The sequence below is a fragment of the Barbatula barbatula genome, assembly GCF_947034865.1.
Source record: "Barbatula barbatula genome assembly, chromosome: 23".
Lineage (NCBI taxonomy): Eukaryota > Metazoa > Chordata > Actinopteri > Cypriniformes > Nemacheilidae > Barbatula > Barbatula barbatula.
The window spans coordinates 4,961,382-4,979,224 of record NC_136786.1 but is presented as its reverse complement, the minus strand read 5'-3'; the positions used below and the strand labels follow the sequence as shown (position 1 = coordinate 4,979,224).

The 17,843-nt window shown below is 41.0% G+C and overlaps 1 protein-coding gene across 2 annotated transcripts in view; it reads right to left on the bottom strand.

Annotated features, from left to right (window-relative positions):
- The window catches only part of wdr37 (WD repeat domain 37), a 32,683-nt gene that overhangs the window by 9,651 nt on the left and 5,189 nt on the right, over positions 1-17,843 (bottom strand). For both annotated transcript variants that reach the window (XM_079488295.1, XM_079488296.1), the window contains 9 exons: positions 17,357-17,453; positions 16,777-16,872; positions 16,445-16,509; positions 6,367-6,502; positions 6,090-6,161; positions 5,896-5,940; positions 5,050-5,126; positions 4,218-4,452; positions 4,000-4,141 (listed from right to left, as the gene is read on the bottom strand). In XM_079488295.1, coding sequence (XP_079344421.1) covers positions 4,000-4,141; positions 4,218-4,452; positions 5,050-5,126; positions 5,896-5,940; positions 6,090-6,161; positions 6,367-6,502; positions 16,445-16,509; positions 16,777-16,872; positions 17,357-17,453 — 965 coding nt within the window. The remainder of the gene's footprint in view (positions 1-3,999; positions 4,142-4,217; positions 4,453-5,049; positions 5,127-5,895; positions 5,941-6,089; positions 6,162-6,366; positions 6,503-16,444; positions 16,510-16,776; positions 16,873-17,356; positions 17,454-17,843) is intronic.

The window sequence follows — 17,843 nt, the reverse complement described above, 5'->3', positions numbered from 1 at the left end:
CGTTAAATTTAAATAACGGGCATTAGCTAAACACAGACATAAGGTACACAAATATTTATTTATGTTAAGACAAAAATAAATAGTCACACTTTCAGGTTGTTATTCGGTGGAACTACCAGTTCCAAATAAAGTCAGTATTACCCCTCTTTAAAGGATAGTCGTTCAACATATCCTGCAGTGAACGCGCCAAGATTATTGAAGCAATCTTACGTGAAATGATGCACGCGCAGTAAAACCCCTGGGGTTATACTCCTGTGGTGTCGTTTGAAAAATGAATTGTAACCATTTAAGAAGTTCTTTCTTTGGTAGTTTAAATAAGACGGACATCGTTTCACACCGTAGAACACAGGTTTGAACGAGCGACAGTGTTTCGGGGAGGAGAGTGAAGTTTTCGTGGCAGTTCCAGCAAAACGTAGGCGGGGACTATTTCTAGTGACGTAGATACGACCGGTTAAAAACTCGCTTGCGTGATTCGGAGTCGACTCCCTTTTTTACAAGCCAATAACGTTGTTATTCATTTACCTTCAAACTTACAACTTTGCAGACTGCTTACTTTCAAACACGGCAACAAAACACGCTGCGTGAAATGTCATTTTTCTGATCTAATGTTACTTACTCTATAAGGGCAGTCCATGATTGCGCGGTAACGTTTGTTGTGCTTGTGTGCTGTAAAAAAGTATTCAGGATGCCTATGCCATATAGTAACACACCCAATTGTATAGAGACAACAAATCTATTTAGGACAGAGATCCTCAGAAGTTCCCATCTCTGGTCACACTCCGCTTACTATAATCACCACTGAGAATATCACGGAGAAACATAAACTAGTTCCTATAGCGTTCGAGTGGCACTTTTGAAAGTTTTGCCACACTTATGCTGCTAACAGCAGAAAAACAGTGGGCAAAGGCATGACTGTTTCATCTAAGTGTCCATATGTTGTAATGCTGCGCTCACGGTGTGTCCTGATGATGTGGGGTAGTGGAGTGAGTCTGGCATATGTCAGCATAACTGAGCTGAACTTCCCTCACTATCACAAACTGTAGGGGCGCTTTTAGGGTCTCAGCCTGCACAACACAAACACACATTATGCACCGTTGACGCATGTTATAAATAATGACTAATACTGTACATTTGCAACCACCACAGTTTTGTTAAATACTTTGCTGTCCATCTGCGAGAGATGCCTGGTCTGCATTAGCACCTCGACTACACCATAAAACCATAATACACATTTGAGAGCTTAGCTTGACCTGAAGAAAGAAAAACGATTTAAAAAAGGTTAATTCACCCAGAAATGAAAATGCTGTCATCCTCCTTTTTTCCACTGCAAAAAGAAGATATTTTGAAGAATGTCGATAACCAAACAACATTAGCTCCCATTGCTCCCATTGTACGAACACAAAACCAATGAGACATTTCTCAAAATATCTTCTTTTGTGTTCCACGGGTGCAAAAAAAAGTCACACTAGGGTAACTGAAGATACCCATGGCATCTTGTAACATCTCTAGTTTAAGTCACTGTTTATCCAAGCAAATGTGCCTGACGTCCAAAATCTTGAGAATACACTGAGATACAGTGAGACAGTGAGGTGGTACAGCCTGACTCAAATCATTCGTGTCTTTCATGTGCACAGCATGAATGAATCTAAACCCAGCCTGTGGGAAGATATGTAACTGAGCGAGTGTGTGTGTGTGTTCGGTCTTTAGGAGGTCTTTAGCTCCTGCCAGGACTGGTGCAGAGCTCATTCATCTTCTGGTCCCAGGGCAGCAGAGCATTCACTCCTACTGACAACAAGATACCCTCTCTCTCTCTCTCTCTCTCGCACACACAAATAAGGAATGCACACGCGCGCACACACACACACACACACCCGCACGTGTGTGACTCAATCAGTACTGTGAACCACTCATTACATCCAACAGCTGTCTCTCCAGCCCACACGGACATCTGCATAGAGGGAACGCTCATGGAAAACTCACTATTCCTGTTCAACATCTCATCACGTCTTTGAGTGAGCATGATTTTGGTTTGACATGGAAGTGGACTTACAGACTCATGCTTCAACTCACAGCCGTCATTGTAGGGTGTTGAGGGTGTTGCTAGGTAGTTACTAGGGATGCACCATTATCTGTATCGGCCAGATACCAAGCTCATGTACTTGTTCTTGTAATGACACACCGATACCAAAGACCAATACCTCACATGACATACATAGAGCACTATGATTTCAGCAATGCGGAAAACATAAATGGCACAGAATCTGGCAAATGTATTATTCCCTAACAAGAAATTAGCGCTGAACAGCTAACAGCTAATGTTAAGCGTAACAGCTAACAAAATATTCAGATACCGTTTAAATATGTATTCTGCTTGTTTGCTGCGTGACTGTGTGTGTACGAAATGCATCGTGCTTGTGGAGCTTTCAGCGCCAGCGTTTCACTGCACGAGGACACGAACACCGTTTGAGGCGATCAGTCAAATTAAAGGTTCGGTTAACTTTAACTAGAAAACTTGTGCTACTTAATTAAACTACTTAACTTTATTAAAATATAGTACTTGCATTTAAGGAGACCTAAATACAAAAGAAACAAAGAGAATGTACCAGTAATATACTGGTTTATGAACATAATTGTACATTGGCATCGGTGAGTACCAGAAAAACAAATCTGTACTCATACTCCGTCTTTAAAAACTGGTCTCTGTGCATCCCTAGCAGTTACTATGGCGTTCTGTGTGGTTGCTGAGGTGTTGATATGTGATTGCCATGCGGTTGTTAGGGGTCCTGGGAGGTTGCTATGGAGTGCTGGGTGGTTGCTACAGTGTTGATATGTGATTGCTATACAGCTGTTACGGTTTTCTGTATGCTTGCTATACAAAGTTGCAAAGCTTTCAATTTATTGTAAATCTGTAAATCAATTTATTATAGCTGCACCGATATATAGGGAACTGAAAGTTAAGAGTTATTAAAGGGATGATCCACCCAAAACTGAAAATTCGATTGTTTTCCAAATATCTAACCAATAAAAAGTATATTAAAAATCACGAAACTCTCTTCAACAATGTCAAAGTAATGCAACAATGACGACACAACTAAAGCACATGATTTTTCCAATGTCTGTAGCACATTATCTGTTTTCACATGTTTATATTTCGGATTTATTTATATGGCTTAGGGCTCAGTGGTCGGTGAATTCAGCAACCCAAAACAATTACCAATTCATCAACTCTAACAGCACTGAAATGAATCTGACCAAGTTCTTCCAACCTCGCACGGTAAATACGGAGCGCAAATACAACAAAACAATAGTGGAGCTGTATCTTTTCTGTGATGAATCTTGGTTCTGGTGAGAAAGTGAGAAAGGCAAAACCTTTCTGGTTTATTGTTGTATAATGCAGTCTCCGATAAAGGAAATCTAAGCCAACTACTGACATCTTACCCTTTAATAATTACTGATCTGAATGACGTGCACCGTGTCTCATGTCCTTCCACTGAGGGTTAAAGACAGTTATTGACTTTGCACAGAGCGGCTGACAGTGGGAAGCGTGCACTAGCACGAAGGCTAATCTCATTACGCCGATTGTCTATTTGAGAGCATTACGCCGGGATCTGACGGAATTAGACGTGTTGGGCTTGAACATAATGAGCGGCGTGTAATCCAAGTAATCAAACACTTCAGCGCCTTCTCATATCTGCCTTAACCACCACTAACCGAACTCAGACGCCACATAAACAACACAGAGCAAAAGGGATTGTTCTGAAAAAGAGGAAAAGAAACGGGGCGAACATTGAAAATAAGGCTAAACGTAAAGTCGGAAGACGGTTGGTTTGAATTTTCATTTTGAGGACGATGATGGATCAAAGTAAGGTGAAGGGACAAGGGTATACAATACAATTTCTGTAAATGCTGCACTGCCATCTAGTGGTTAGATTGAACAAGTGCAATTTATGATCTGAATTTGATTTTCATAAGGAATCAATTGATCTGTGGGTGACTCACTCTGTGTGTCCCTGGAAGACGTTGACTGAGTGGATGGAGGGATCTCTGAAGTCCCACAAACGGAAGGTGGTGTCCCTGGATGAGGTCACCACCAGACGCTGGGTGGGATGAGTACAACAGTGGGTCAACTCTTGGTCGTGACCTGCAAACACACACGTATACATATGAGCCTGAAGCAGAGGAACCAGTAAAGCACTAAACAGCCCTGCAAATTTTACCTGTGAGGGTGTGCACCAATTCAGAGGTTTCTACGTCATAGAGGTTGGCAGCTCTGTCCCAGGACGCAGTCACCACCTGCTTTCCGCCCACCAGCCAATCGGCTGCAATCACCACCCCCTGGTGGCTTTTCAGGGTTGTCGTGGCGACACGGATGGTGGGGCATTCATTGGGCCCGTCAGCCTCCCCATCTGCCTCGTCTTTATCGGAGAAATCCACATCGTCGTCCAGCGAGGCCTGATTTAGAGAGATGATGGGTGTCAGCGAAATGTCGAAATAAACATCGCTTAGAAAAATAAATGAACTTTTTTTATGAAGCTACAATACTTACTGAAAACTAAATGAAGGAATGGAAAAGTGATGGGAAAAAAATGAAAAAAAAAACCACGTGAAGGACTATTTAAAGAGTACAGCATGATTTAGTCACTCAGATGTTAAGACGGATTGGACATATTTGGTTCAATTAAAAAAACTATTTTAAAACTGTCTGTTTTTATTCAACATGAATAATAATAAATAACGACAACATTGTTCTGTAGGTAAACTTCCTTATTTAATATGAACGAATATGAAATAAAAAAAATAGTGTGTATTTATACAGCCTAAAAAACTATTATTGTGGGAGTGCATCAAAAACACTTAAAGAATCATTAAAGGAATCGTCAAGTACCCCCGTATCATTAATCCTTCCTCCCGATTCACATGTCTAGAGGAGATGATATGTGAGATCGGATATGGGAGTGTTGTGATGGAGGTGGGAGAAGCATCAATACATAAAAAAAGATCAGAAATATAAGAGTGTGTGTGTGTGTGTGTCTGTGTTTTAACACTCACGCTGATGTCAGCCGGGGGCGGAGGAAGTGGCAGCTGTACCATGTAACGCCAGATGTGTGCAGTCTGGTCCCCGGATGCTGTCAGGCAACACAAAATAAACACAGATGGACTGTAAGGATCAGATTAAAAACAGAACAGTAATTTATCATCATATCGGTGTGAAAAAATTACAGGCCGTGGAAGCAGTCTATTAGACACGCCCCTTTTTATGTTCTGTAAAAGGTTACGACCAGTGGATGACACCAATGAAGGGACGGATGGGGCAGATGAAAGTAATGAGAACTTAAAGTAGTAGTTCACCCAAAAATGAACAAATTCACTCGCTCTCATGTCATTTCAAACCCGTATGACTTTCTTTCTTCAGCAGAACACAAAAGAAGATATTTTGAAGAATGTTGGTAACCAAATAGCACTATAGGCCATTGCATATCAAGTCCAAAATGTCCAAAAAATTCTCAATATATTTTGTGTTCCACAGGAAATTAAAGTGTCACATACAGGTTTTAAATGACGTGAGGCTGAATAAATGATAAGGATGAACTATCCCGTTAAGAATCGACAATTTAGCATTACATAAATGGCAAAATGTGTGTGATATGTGGGTTTGGAACAACATAAGGTTAGGGAAAGATTTTTAATTCTGGGTATCTATTTATTCGAAGTCCAAAATAAACCCAGTTTAATAAGGTTATCGTGTAATTGGGGTTCAAGGTCTTGTGGGTAAACTACACTTCATGTTATTTTTTAATACAGGAGAACATGTTGACGTGCTAACAGGAATGAGTCATAATGCAGATGAACATTTGTTATTGCAAAACAAGCCGTTAAATGTGTAGGCATACATACCTGTAAGTGCCATCTGTTCTGTAGGGTGAAACTTAATGGAGTTGACTGCAGGAACAGCAGACAAACAAACAGTCATTAGACACAAGCGTGTAAACACAAACTAAACCAATACCATGTGAACATTCTTCTCTAAATATAATTACAGTTCAATGATCAACACGTGATACATACTCATACACGCCAGCATTGCATACCTGATCCAGCGTGTCCCGCGTACTTCAACAGGCATTTTCCAGTCTCTATACTCCACAGCATGGAACAATGATCTAGACGTCGCGGACCAAACGTATTCTTATCATTTGTGTGTTAACTGTTTAATGTCATTACATTCAAATGTTTAGCAATATCTATGATGAATTTGAGATAATAGATCATGTGATGCATTATTTTATTCTAATTCTAGTTTTGTCTCCGGAAAAAAATGTAAACAATAAATTAATGAATAAACCGGTAAGTGTAGTTGTGTTATACCGGCTGAGGCCGTGCCCAGAACCAGCGGCTGAACCCTGGTGACGGCCAGATCCCATATCCCGTCTCTGTGACCCACATATTCCTTCACCAGCTGACAGACGGCACGTGACGTGGTCGCTTTGAAACTGGACACGATCTGAGGGCCAGATGGAGGAAAGTTAGCACGCGATCAGATGTTAAGCACACAAACACTCAGATAACACTCACGCACAGGTGTGACTACAAAGCGACATAAGCAGCGCAGAAGCGTGGGGATAACTCAACATCTCTACATTGATAACACACGCCATGTGGTTATACTGCTGGAATGTATGAACACACCGCATTCAGTCATACAGTCTCTCAAACAAGCCTTATGAGAGTGTAGTCAATACTTCTGCAATAAAACACACAAACAAAAATAACAAACAAATTCCATCGTTGTATCAAGTTAGATAACTAAACCTTTACTAAATTGAATTGCCTTTTAAAAACGCGACAGACAAACAAAGGAATGAGAAAACACTTTGTGTCGTTTATATATAATCACAAACAATATATAGTTCTGAATGAGGTTTAATTTAGTGAATGTAGTAACATGGTAACATCCACAAAATTGCTCATATGAACACATCACTATAAACATGCTGGTTTATTTCCAACCGAGCACTGGGTCAAACTGTTGTAAATGAACCATTCTGGGTTGTGATTTTCAACCCATTGTTGGGTCAAATATAAACATTGTCTGGGTTCATATGACTATTACCTACACTGTAAAAGAACCCTGTAATTTAAATGAATTTCATTTTTTTTTCCTTACAGGTTTTTCACGTACAATGTCCAAAACTAAAAATATTTTACTGTATTTTTACAGTTTCTTATTTTGAACATCTTGGAAATACCGTCAAATGACAGAAAAAGACAGCAAATGTACAGGAAAAAATATACAGTAATAAATTCATAGTTTTTACAGATTTTTTACAGTACACCGACTACACTTTTAACTGCTAATAAGGCCACAAGTGTATGAGGACAAAAGACAAAACGTCCTGCCTAAAACATTCAGTCAATGATCAAATTTTCAGATCATTATGTAGATATTTTCATTCATGCAGTTTTTGATCTTAAAACAACAAAATTATAGAGAAGAAAAAATACGAATACTCATTTTAAAGTAACAATTTATTTTACAAATGTTTTACCATATACAGCTATACCGTTTTTACCATTTACAATTTAAGCGTTTATTTTTTAAAACGGATAACTTTTTTATTATATTTGTTTTTTTATTACGTTACCTGTGTTTTTTTAGATATTATTACTTAATCAAAACAACCAACTGCTGTTTGATTGATACTGTATTACTTCAAATGCACAATAAAAAAAACTATTTACAAAAAGTTTTTTTTTATTAACACAACAAAAATAAAGGATTGTAACGTAAATTATATGTGCTATCTACCGTGGCCGAGAAGTGCAAAACAACAAGTTGCGAAACTTAAAATCAAATCTAGTAGCAAAATAAAAAATCCAAAATAAAAATGACAAATCTGAAAATCTAAAAACAGAATAGCAAATCTTAAAACACAACGACAAATCAGTCAAACCGTAATAGGTAGGTACTTTGTTGGAATGCGATAGCTACTGCTGATTGGATTAAACTCCTGTCAATCAAGATATCCAGGCTTATGTTCATATTTACAAGCAAAAACAAATGATCGTGTCAGTGACTCTCTCACCATAACCAACAGGGACACAGATTAAAGTAGGCCTACATATCACGTTATATGCTTATGTATCTTCTGAGGGGAAGACAATCCCGGATGACTGATTGACAGGAGTTTAATCCAATCCACAGCAGCTATCCCATTCATACAAAATATCTTCCTTTCCCAGTTTGATTGATTTGTCGTTGTGTTTTCCGACATTTCGTTTTGTTTTCTGACTTGTCGATGTTGTTTTTGACTTGTTATTTTGTTTCCCGAATTGTTGTTGTGTTTTCAGACTTGTCATTTTGATTTTGGGGTTTTAATTTTGCTTTTAGATTTGATTTTAGTTTTGCACTTTCCGGCCACCGTAGCTATCCCAATGAATGACACAACAAAATCTAATTCACATATTATTAATACAAAATAAATAAACAATGCAAGAATTTAGTGATGCGCAGTATTTTTGTGATTGGGCAACTACGTTTTTATTAGTATCAATTATCAGCATTTGTCTTATATGGCCAGTAATACAGTAAATATTATGCTTTTATGTTTTCATGCTCGATTTCACAATGTATATAATTTTACTAAGAAAATATGCCATTTACTTGTTTTAAATATACAGCGATGACACAACTGGCATAACATTATTATACACGTGCATCCCTTAACCGATTTAATGTTTAAAACAAAGAAGTATTGAGGTACATTGTTTTAACTAAAAGAAATGTTTTGGCATCACATAAAGCAGATGACATCTATAAGCGATGGACTGAGGAAGGAATGCAAGCACGTCAATATGAAGCCCAGCTACTGATAAGCAAAACTAAACTCTCAATTTCAATGAAGGTAAGAGCAAACACAACAAGCACAATGACCTGTCTCAACACTGTGAAAATGCTCTTCAATTGACATTAAATGTATTTTCTACAAAACATATGAATGATATGAAATTGATCGAGCTCAATTATCACACGGTGTTTGACCAAACTTCAGGTACCATTTAAACATTTACATATACTACTATGCTAGTCATTTACAAAAACACAACAATCTATTTGTCGTTTTATTAAAAAACGAAATTAAAATACACGCTAAAAATGTATTTTCCAGTTTAGAACATTCTGATGATCATCTTACAATCTAAAATCTTGAAAATAAAATAAACAACAACAAATCATGTATAGTGTTTCATACAAGAGGCTAAAAATAAATGTCCAAAAAAGGACACTAAGAATCGAATTAAAAAATACAAACCACCAGCTTTTGTATTTACCCGTTTTTGATCATTGACCAAACTTTGTAAATGTCATTTTTTGGTATTTCAGCTAGATCGCAAATCATGATCGATTGTGGGGAAAAACAGCCTACTAAATAAAAATATATAAATAAATGAAATATCACACATATAAGTATATGTATGTTTGCATAAACATAACTATAAATCCATCCCCATATGTAAATCTACTAAAATGTTTACTATTAAACTGGGGGAAAATTATGCTTTATTGAAATCCTTCAATTTGATTACCACTCTTACAATAAAGAGAGCATTTTCAACACAAACTACACAAGAAACACAAGCTAACGCTCAATTGAATGTTCTTTTTGTGTGTGTTTTTTTTCTTCTGGATAGTCTAGAGTTTTGAAAGGAAGGGTTTGTATAAGGGATACCACTTTACAGAACTACTCAGCAGGGGGATCAACTCATTTTATAAACCGTGATGAGTTCACATCATTAAAAGAAAACATTGCTGTCAGTTTGTTAAAACATAAAATTTCACAAAATCAAGACCAAGTATATATTCATATAGTCTACAGGCCTGCTTGTTCCCGGCCAACACATCGTCTCTGGTCACCATCAAGATGTTTGGCCTTTGCATATTTGCCCTGTTTGTGTGCAAGATTCTTATTGTTGATAGAACATTTATGTCTTATTAACCTCGTGTTCTGACTGGCCCTTACCATGAAAACATCATCCAATGAGAAGCTTGACACAGCGCCAGAATCTTGAATGAATTCAAGATTTCAATTTGCTTTGGCCAAATGTTTTAATGGGATCCATTTGCTGCTGGCAGGGAGAACGGCATGTATCAAACCCGTTTCCAAAGCCAAGACAACTCTTCAGAACTCCTGTAAGCAAGTTTTCTTTTTTTGTTGTTGCTACTCAATGTCTATATTAGTTTTTGGTATGCGGAGTTAGTGTTCAGTTAGCCAGATATCTCAATGTCAAAGTACATCATAATGTGAGAGAAAGTGGGTTATGACCCCCAACTGTTGGATAGTTCATGCATTTTGGCACACTGAGGAGTGAATTACCCAAGAGTCTCCACCCCATAACTCCCAGTTCCCCACATTGAAGTTGCGAGGTCCACCTACTTTCCCCGGGAAAGAATTTGAGCGCTATATCAGTGAGACCGAGAGAAAAGAACAATTTTAATCCATGAGGTCATTCACTAATCCACCAACACACACAGGCTAAAAACTGTGCTTGTTTCTAATGGTCATCTAACAAGATGAGGTCAATTATGACATTTTGAATCTTAAATGGCACTTGAGACTGAAGATAAAGCAACTGTGCATGAAATGTGAACACATTTTTCCACACGGCACCAAGTCACAAACGTCAATCAAACAAAAACACTCGGACATAACACAAGCATTTCAATAACCTCTACAATTTGCTTGTTCTAAGGATTTAAAAACGACCGCTAATACATCAATATTACGTACCAATTAATAGGGATGTCACGATTCGCCGTGAACTGGTTGAAAATCGATTATAATTTGAGACGATTCAAGTCGGTTGAGATGTAAAAAAAAACGCAATACATGTTTTGAGCCGCAGGGGCCGCTGTGTTTACTGCAAACTTGGAAAATGTGGTTATGATGATATTTCTTAAATAACGTTGAAAATATTCCATTTAATAAAGAATTTGTTTTTTAAATTGCTATTTAGTTTAATAAAACATTTTTATTTTACAAAGAATCGTGCCGCATTTGAGAAATTATAAAAGTCCACTTGTTCATTTCGAATTTGTTTCAACAGTTTGTAAAAAACGTATTGTGAGATCAGTACCGTGAATCGCATCGCATCATGAGCTGAGTGAATCGTAACTTCCCTCAAAGATCAGAAAAATGGTTGTAGCGATCCAGACAAAAATGACGAATTTTAATATGGTCAATCAGGGTCATTACCAGAACATTCACCATGTTGGAACCATCCTTGAAGAAGCCTACTTTGCAGTCCTCCAACTATAGTGGCTACATACCAAACAGTGAGGATTGCTGAACATTATGTCAACCCTTTACCATAGTAGGATTCGTAAATAGGACAGGGGTCATATTTAATACCAACAACATCAGTTTTTCACTAGAGTACAAGTAGTGGTTTTAGTAACTGTCGAATGAGCGTAGGTATAGTAATGGTGTGAGACAAGGAGGAGTCTTGTTCAATCTCTATAAGGATGATTTATCTACTGTAAATACTTGAAAGCCTGCAAAACGGATTGTATGATTGGGAATATTACAATGAATCCCACCATGTATGCAGATGATCTTGTTGTGTTCATCCTCAGTAGTGCTGGTCTTCAGCAGCTCTTGAACATATGTTCCATTTATGGCTTTGAACTTGATATTGTATATAATATAAGAGTTAACATTTCCCAGTTTTCACTGTCTGATAAGAATCTCATGGTGGGTGTGAAAAAAAATATCTTGGGCATTTTATTACCGAGCCTTTGACAGATGAAGATGATATTGAGAGGCAACGTCAAATAATGTATATACAGGCTAACATACAGTACTTTTAAGTCAATTTGATTTCTGTTCAGATGCAGTGAAAATATTATTGTTTAAGGCATATTGCACACCATTATATAATGCTTACCTATAGTCAAAGTATAGTTGTAATAGAAGTAATTGAACTTCAAGTCTGTAATAAAAGTGAAGATGATATGGCATTTGGGGCTAAACGCGAAAAGCCGAAGATCCAAACAAAAAAACACTGTTAGCTTGGCAAAGAAAGTCAGTAGTGTAAACATATTATAGTGTATGTAGTGTTGTGCACACATTTTGGCATTCATAAATTTGAAGGATGTGAACAGTTGCTCGTATTGACTGTCCTGTAAAAATAAATATGCCTATACCAAAACATCAAACGAAAACTAAGTGTTCTTATAAAACAAGTAAATGTCATTCAAAACAAACATTTACATCATCAATATTTGTCCATGACATGTGTACCCTTGCTCTTTTTCCCTAACATATATTACTGTAGGCCGCTTTATACATGCCCTTTAGGGCATTTATAACCGAATCAAAATGTTAAACAAATATAGATATAACTATATGTGTAATATTTTTTTTTAATGAAGCCAGAAGTGCTGCTGGACCAGCCAGTGTTTCAATCTTGGGTGAATAGACGGTTTCATCGTACGCACACGCCTGGCCTGAAGTTAACTTCTGTGCTGTATAACAATTGATAATTTGTATTCATATTCATTTTTATTAAATGAATATTCCTTGAACCGCCACCTTAACGTGGTGGAGGGGTTTGCGTACCCGAGTGACCCTAGGGGCTATGTTGTCGGGGGCTATATGCCCCTGGTAGGGTCTCCCAAGGCAAACAGGTCCTAGGCGACGGGTCAGACTAAGAGTGGTTCAAAAACCCTTTATGATGTTTAAAATTACAAGGACCGTGACGTCGCCCGGTATGGCGCAACCGGGGCACCACCCTGGAGCCAGGCCCGGGGTCGGTGCTCGTATGCGAGCGTCTGGTGGCCGGGCCTTTCCCCACGGGGTCCGGCCGGGCTCAGCCCGAAGGAGCGACGTGGGGCCGCCTTCCCGTGGGCTCACCACGTGCGGGAGGGACCATAGGGGGTCGGTGCGTAGTGGATCGGGCGGCAGTCGGAGGAGAGTGCCTCGACAGCCCGATCCCTGGACACGGAAGCTAGCTCTAGGGACGTGGAACGTCACCTCGCTGGCGGGGAAGGAGCCTGAGATGGTGCGTGAGGTTGATAGGTTCCGACTAGAGATAGTCGGGATCACCTCTACGCATGGCTTGGGCTCTGGAACCACACTCCTCGAGAGAGGATGGACACTTCATCACTCTGGAGTTGCCCATGGGGAGAGGCGGCGGGCTGGTGTGGGTCTGCTTATAGCCCCCCAGCTCTCCCGGCATGTGTTGGAGTTTACCCCGGTGAACGAGAGGGTCGTTTCCCTGCGCCTACGGGTCGGGGTTAGGTCTCTCACTGTTGTTTGTGCCTACGGGCCGAACGGCAGTGCAGAGTACCCGACCTTCTTGGAGTCTCTGGGAGGGGTGCTGGAAAGTACTCCGACTGGGGACTCCGTCGTCCTACTGGGGGACTTCAACGCCCATGTCGGCAACGACAGTGACACCTGGAGGGGCGTGATTGGGAGGAACGGCCCCCCTGATCTGAACCCGAGCGGTGTTCAGTTATTGGACTTCTGTGCTAGCCACAGTTTGTCTATAACGAACACCATGTTCAAGCATAAGGGTGTCCATCAGTGCACGTGGCACCAGGACACCCTAGGCCGCAGGTCAATGATCGACTTTGTGGTCGTTTCATCTGACCTGCGACCATATGTTTTGGACACTCGGGTTAAGAGAGGGGCGGAGCTGTCAACTGATCACCACCTGGTGGTGAGTTGGATCCGATGGCAGGAGAGGAAGCTGGACAGACTCGGCAGACCCAAACGTACTGTAAGGGTCTGCTGGGAACGCCTGGCCGAGTCTCCTGTCAGAGAGATCTTTAACTCCCACCTCCGACAGAGCTTCAACCAGATCCCGAGGGAGGCTGGAGACATTGAGTCCGAGTGGACCATGTTCTCCGCCTCCATTGTCGAAGCGGCCACTCGGAGCTGTGGCCGTAAGGTCTCCGGTGCCTGTCGAGGCGGGAATCCCCGAACCCGGTGGTGGACACCGGAAGTAAGGGAGACCGTCAAGCTGAAGAAGGAGTCTTATCGGGCCTGGTTGGCTTGTGGGACTCCTGAGGCAGCTGACAGGTACCGGCAGGCCAAGCGGACTGCTGCCCGGGTGGTTGTGGAGGCAAAAACTCGGGCCTGGGAGGAGTTTGGTGAGGCCATGGAGAAGGACTATCGACTGGCCTCGAAGAGATTCTGGCAAACCGTCCGGCGCCTCAGGAGAGGGAAACAGTGCCCTACCAACGCTGTTTACAGTGGAGGTGGGAGGCTGTTGACCTCAACTGGGGATGTCGTCGGACGGTGGAAGGAGTACTTCGAGGATCTCCTCAATCCCACCGTCACGTCCTCCATTGAGGAAGCAGAGGTTGAGGGCTCAGAGGAGGACTCGTCCATCACCCAAGCCGAAGTCACTGAGGTAGTCAAGAAACTCCTCAGTGGCAAGGCACCGGGGGTGGATGAGATTCGCCCTGAGTACCTCAAGTCTCTGGATGTTGTGGGGCTGTCTTGGCTGACACGCCTCTGCAGCATCGCGTGGCGGTCGGGGACAGTGCCTTTGGGATGGCAGACCGGGGTGGTGGTCCCTCTTTTTAAGAAGGGGGACCGGAGGGTGTGTTCCAACTACAGGGGGATCACACTTCTCAGCCTTCCCGGGAAAGTCTATGCCAGGGTACTGGAGAGGAGAATACGGCCGATAGTAGAACCTCGGATTCAGGAGGAACAGTGTGGTTTTCGTCCAGGCCGTGGAACGCTGGACCAGCTCTACACCCTCTACAGGGTGCTGGAGGGTTCATGGGAGTTTGCACAACCAATCCACATGTGTTTTGTGGATTTGGAGAAGGCATTCGACTGTGTCCCTCGTGGCATCCTGTGGAGGGTGCTTCGGGAGTATGGGGTCTGTGGTCCTTTACTAAGGGCTGTCAGGTCCCTGTACGGCCGAAGCAGGAGCTTGGTTCGCATTGCCGGCAGTGAGTCGGACTTGTTCCCAGTGCATGTCGGACTCCGGCAGGGCTGCCCTTTGTCACCGGTTCTGTTCGTAATTTTTATGGACAGAATTTCTAGGCGCAGCCGGGGGCCGGAGGGTGTCAGGTTTGGGGACCACACGATCTCGTCTCTGCTATTTGCGGATGATGTTGTCGTGTTGGCCCCTTCAAACCAGGACCTTCAGCATGCACTGGGACGGTTTACAGCAGAGTGTGAAGCGGCTGGAATGAAAATCAGTACCTCCAAATCTGAGGCCATGGTCCTCAGTCGGAAAAGGGTGGCTTGCCCACTTCAGGTTGGTGGAGAGTTCCTTCCTCAAGTGGAGGAGTTTAAGTATCTCGGGGTCTTGTTCACGAGTGAGGGAAGGATGGAACGGGAGATTGACAGACGGATCGGTGCAGCTTCTGCAGTAATGCGGTCGATGTACCGGTCCGTCGTGGTGAAGAAAGAGCTGAGCCGCAAGGCGAAGCTCTCAATTTACCGGTCAATCTACGTTCCTACTCTCACCTATGGTCATGAGCTTTGGGTCATGACCGAAAGGACAAGATCCCGGATACAGGCGGCTGAAATGAGCTTCCTCCGCAGGGTGGCTGGGCGATCCCTTAGAGATAGGGTGAGAAGCTCGGTCACCCGGGAGGAGCTCGGAGTAGAGCCGCTGCTCCTCCACATCGAGAGGGGTCAGCTGAGGTGGCTTGGGCATCTGTTACGGATGCCTACTGGACGCCTTCCCCGGAAGGTGCTCTGGGCCCGTCCGACCGGGAGGAGACCCCGGGGAAGACCTAGGACACGCTGGTGGGACTATGTCTCCCGGCTGGCCTGGGAACGCCTCGGTGTCCCCCCGGAAGAGCTGGAGGAAGTGTCTAGGGTGAGGGATGCATGGGCATCTCTGCTTAGACTGCTGCCCCCGCGACCCGGCCCCGGATAAAGCGGTAGAAAATGAATGAATGAATGAATGAATTTTTATTAACATGTTATTGCATATTAATTGTATTAAAATACATTAAACTACTCAACAGTTACAGATTATTTGCTGGAAGTTAAGTTTGGGCCGCATAACGTTTGTTTATGTTGTCGCCGCTGAAACCGTTGTAAATCCACAAGTGTGAGGTAAAAGACCACCTTCCTGGCTTTTTTTATGTTTTTATATCAAAGCAACCTTTAACATTTTCTTTCAAACAAACTGTGCCATTTTTTTATCATCATAACACTTTTCTTAACTGGGGCATTGTTGCACCCTAATCTTGACCATGAACTGCTAAAATTATAGTTTTGTTACAACCCTAACTTGATTCTAAAGGATTTGCATATGTTAAGCAGAAAAATCTGTTTGCCACTTGAAATAACAGGACTTTGTACTGTAATATAAAGGCTTTATGTAGAGATTAGTCCCGTTTAACGGGAGAAATATTCAAAGCTTGACTCTGAAGGAGTGCGTGTTGTTTCTTCAGTTCACAAACACTCACCTTGCTTGTAGAGGCCTTGTATGTTGTCTTCAGTTTTTGGGACAGTTGACTTGTGCTGTGACTGGCTGGAGACAACGGATAAAATAACTAACTGTCAATTATAATGCAGGAAAACATTTAAAAACAGGCTTGAGCAAAAAACAACAACTGAGTCGCTTTCAGAATCAAAATATCTGGGACTAAAAAGCATATTGATCAGGTTACAGTTTTAGACACCACGTTACGTTTAAATTTATAGTCTCTTTTAACCATCAACAGTCGATGTTATTTTTTATTTATATGTTTGTATAATGGTAGCAGAAGCAGCTAAATGTCAGTTTTATTTAGTGTACCTTTTGTTTTCAGGGCTCCTTTACTGGGATCACCTCCATCCACTGTCTGTCCCTCTCCAGCCAAACGTTCATTCAGCGATTCAATTTCTCTCCTCACTGTGCACACAATTCAAATACTGAAAACCTTAAAAGCTATTAAAAATGGAATTGTGCAATGACTGTGATACAGATGTATATAAACATTTGAATGTGAAGACGTGAAAGTGCATTGCACTGCACAATTCTAACCATCTCCCATGTAAAGGCGGATCATAAAGTCATTTTTATAATTCAAGATCCGGCTGACATATTTAGCACTGTACTGTATATCCATGCTGACACATGCAAGTAGACAAATGTGTGTAACATGTCTAACAGGAGTTCATTTTCTGTGTTGGGCCAATGCTGATATTGAATTTATGAGCCATTAATGGCTGACAATCAGCATCTAATAGTTTTATTGACACCGTAAACAGGCTACATGCACATTTGAAGTCCTGCATGCGTTTTCTTCGCATTAACTAATAATTAATTCTTTCATTTTACAATTGTTGTTATCATGGAATTAGGTCATTTGGAAAAAAATATTTCTACTACTTACACTCCAAGTTTTCGATGTAGAGATTTTCAAACTCGCGTTCAATTTGTCCAAACAGATCAAGTAAGTTACTCCTCAAGGCCATCGGCAACTTGGAGTCCTAAAAATGGAGTAAAATCATAAATGCAAATACAACGACATAACACTATAAAACATTAACATTGAGATCCTATTGGATCTGCCATTCTTCTTACATTTCTGTGAATATTAGGTAAAACTAACTTACAGTGCAAATTTCTAGTACAATTTGATTGTGTCGCTAGAACCATTCTAACTATTTCATAATAAAAGTACTTAATACAAATAAACACAAGGGAAATGCATTTAAAATAAATGTAAATAATTGTGTTTAAAAGACATCACAGAATTACTCTTAGTTTTCACAAGAATCAATACCGTTACATTTTAAGGAATATCTTTGTTCAAGGTATTTTTGTGACTTGCACAAAGAATATTCTATTATAAATCTAGAAAAAAAACAAAATTAGAT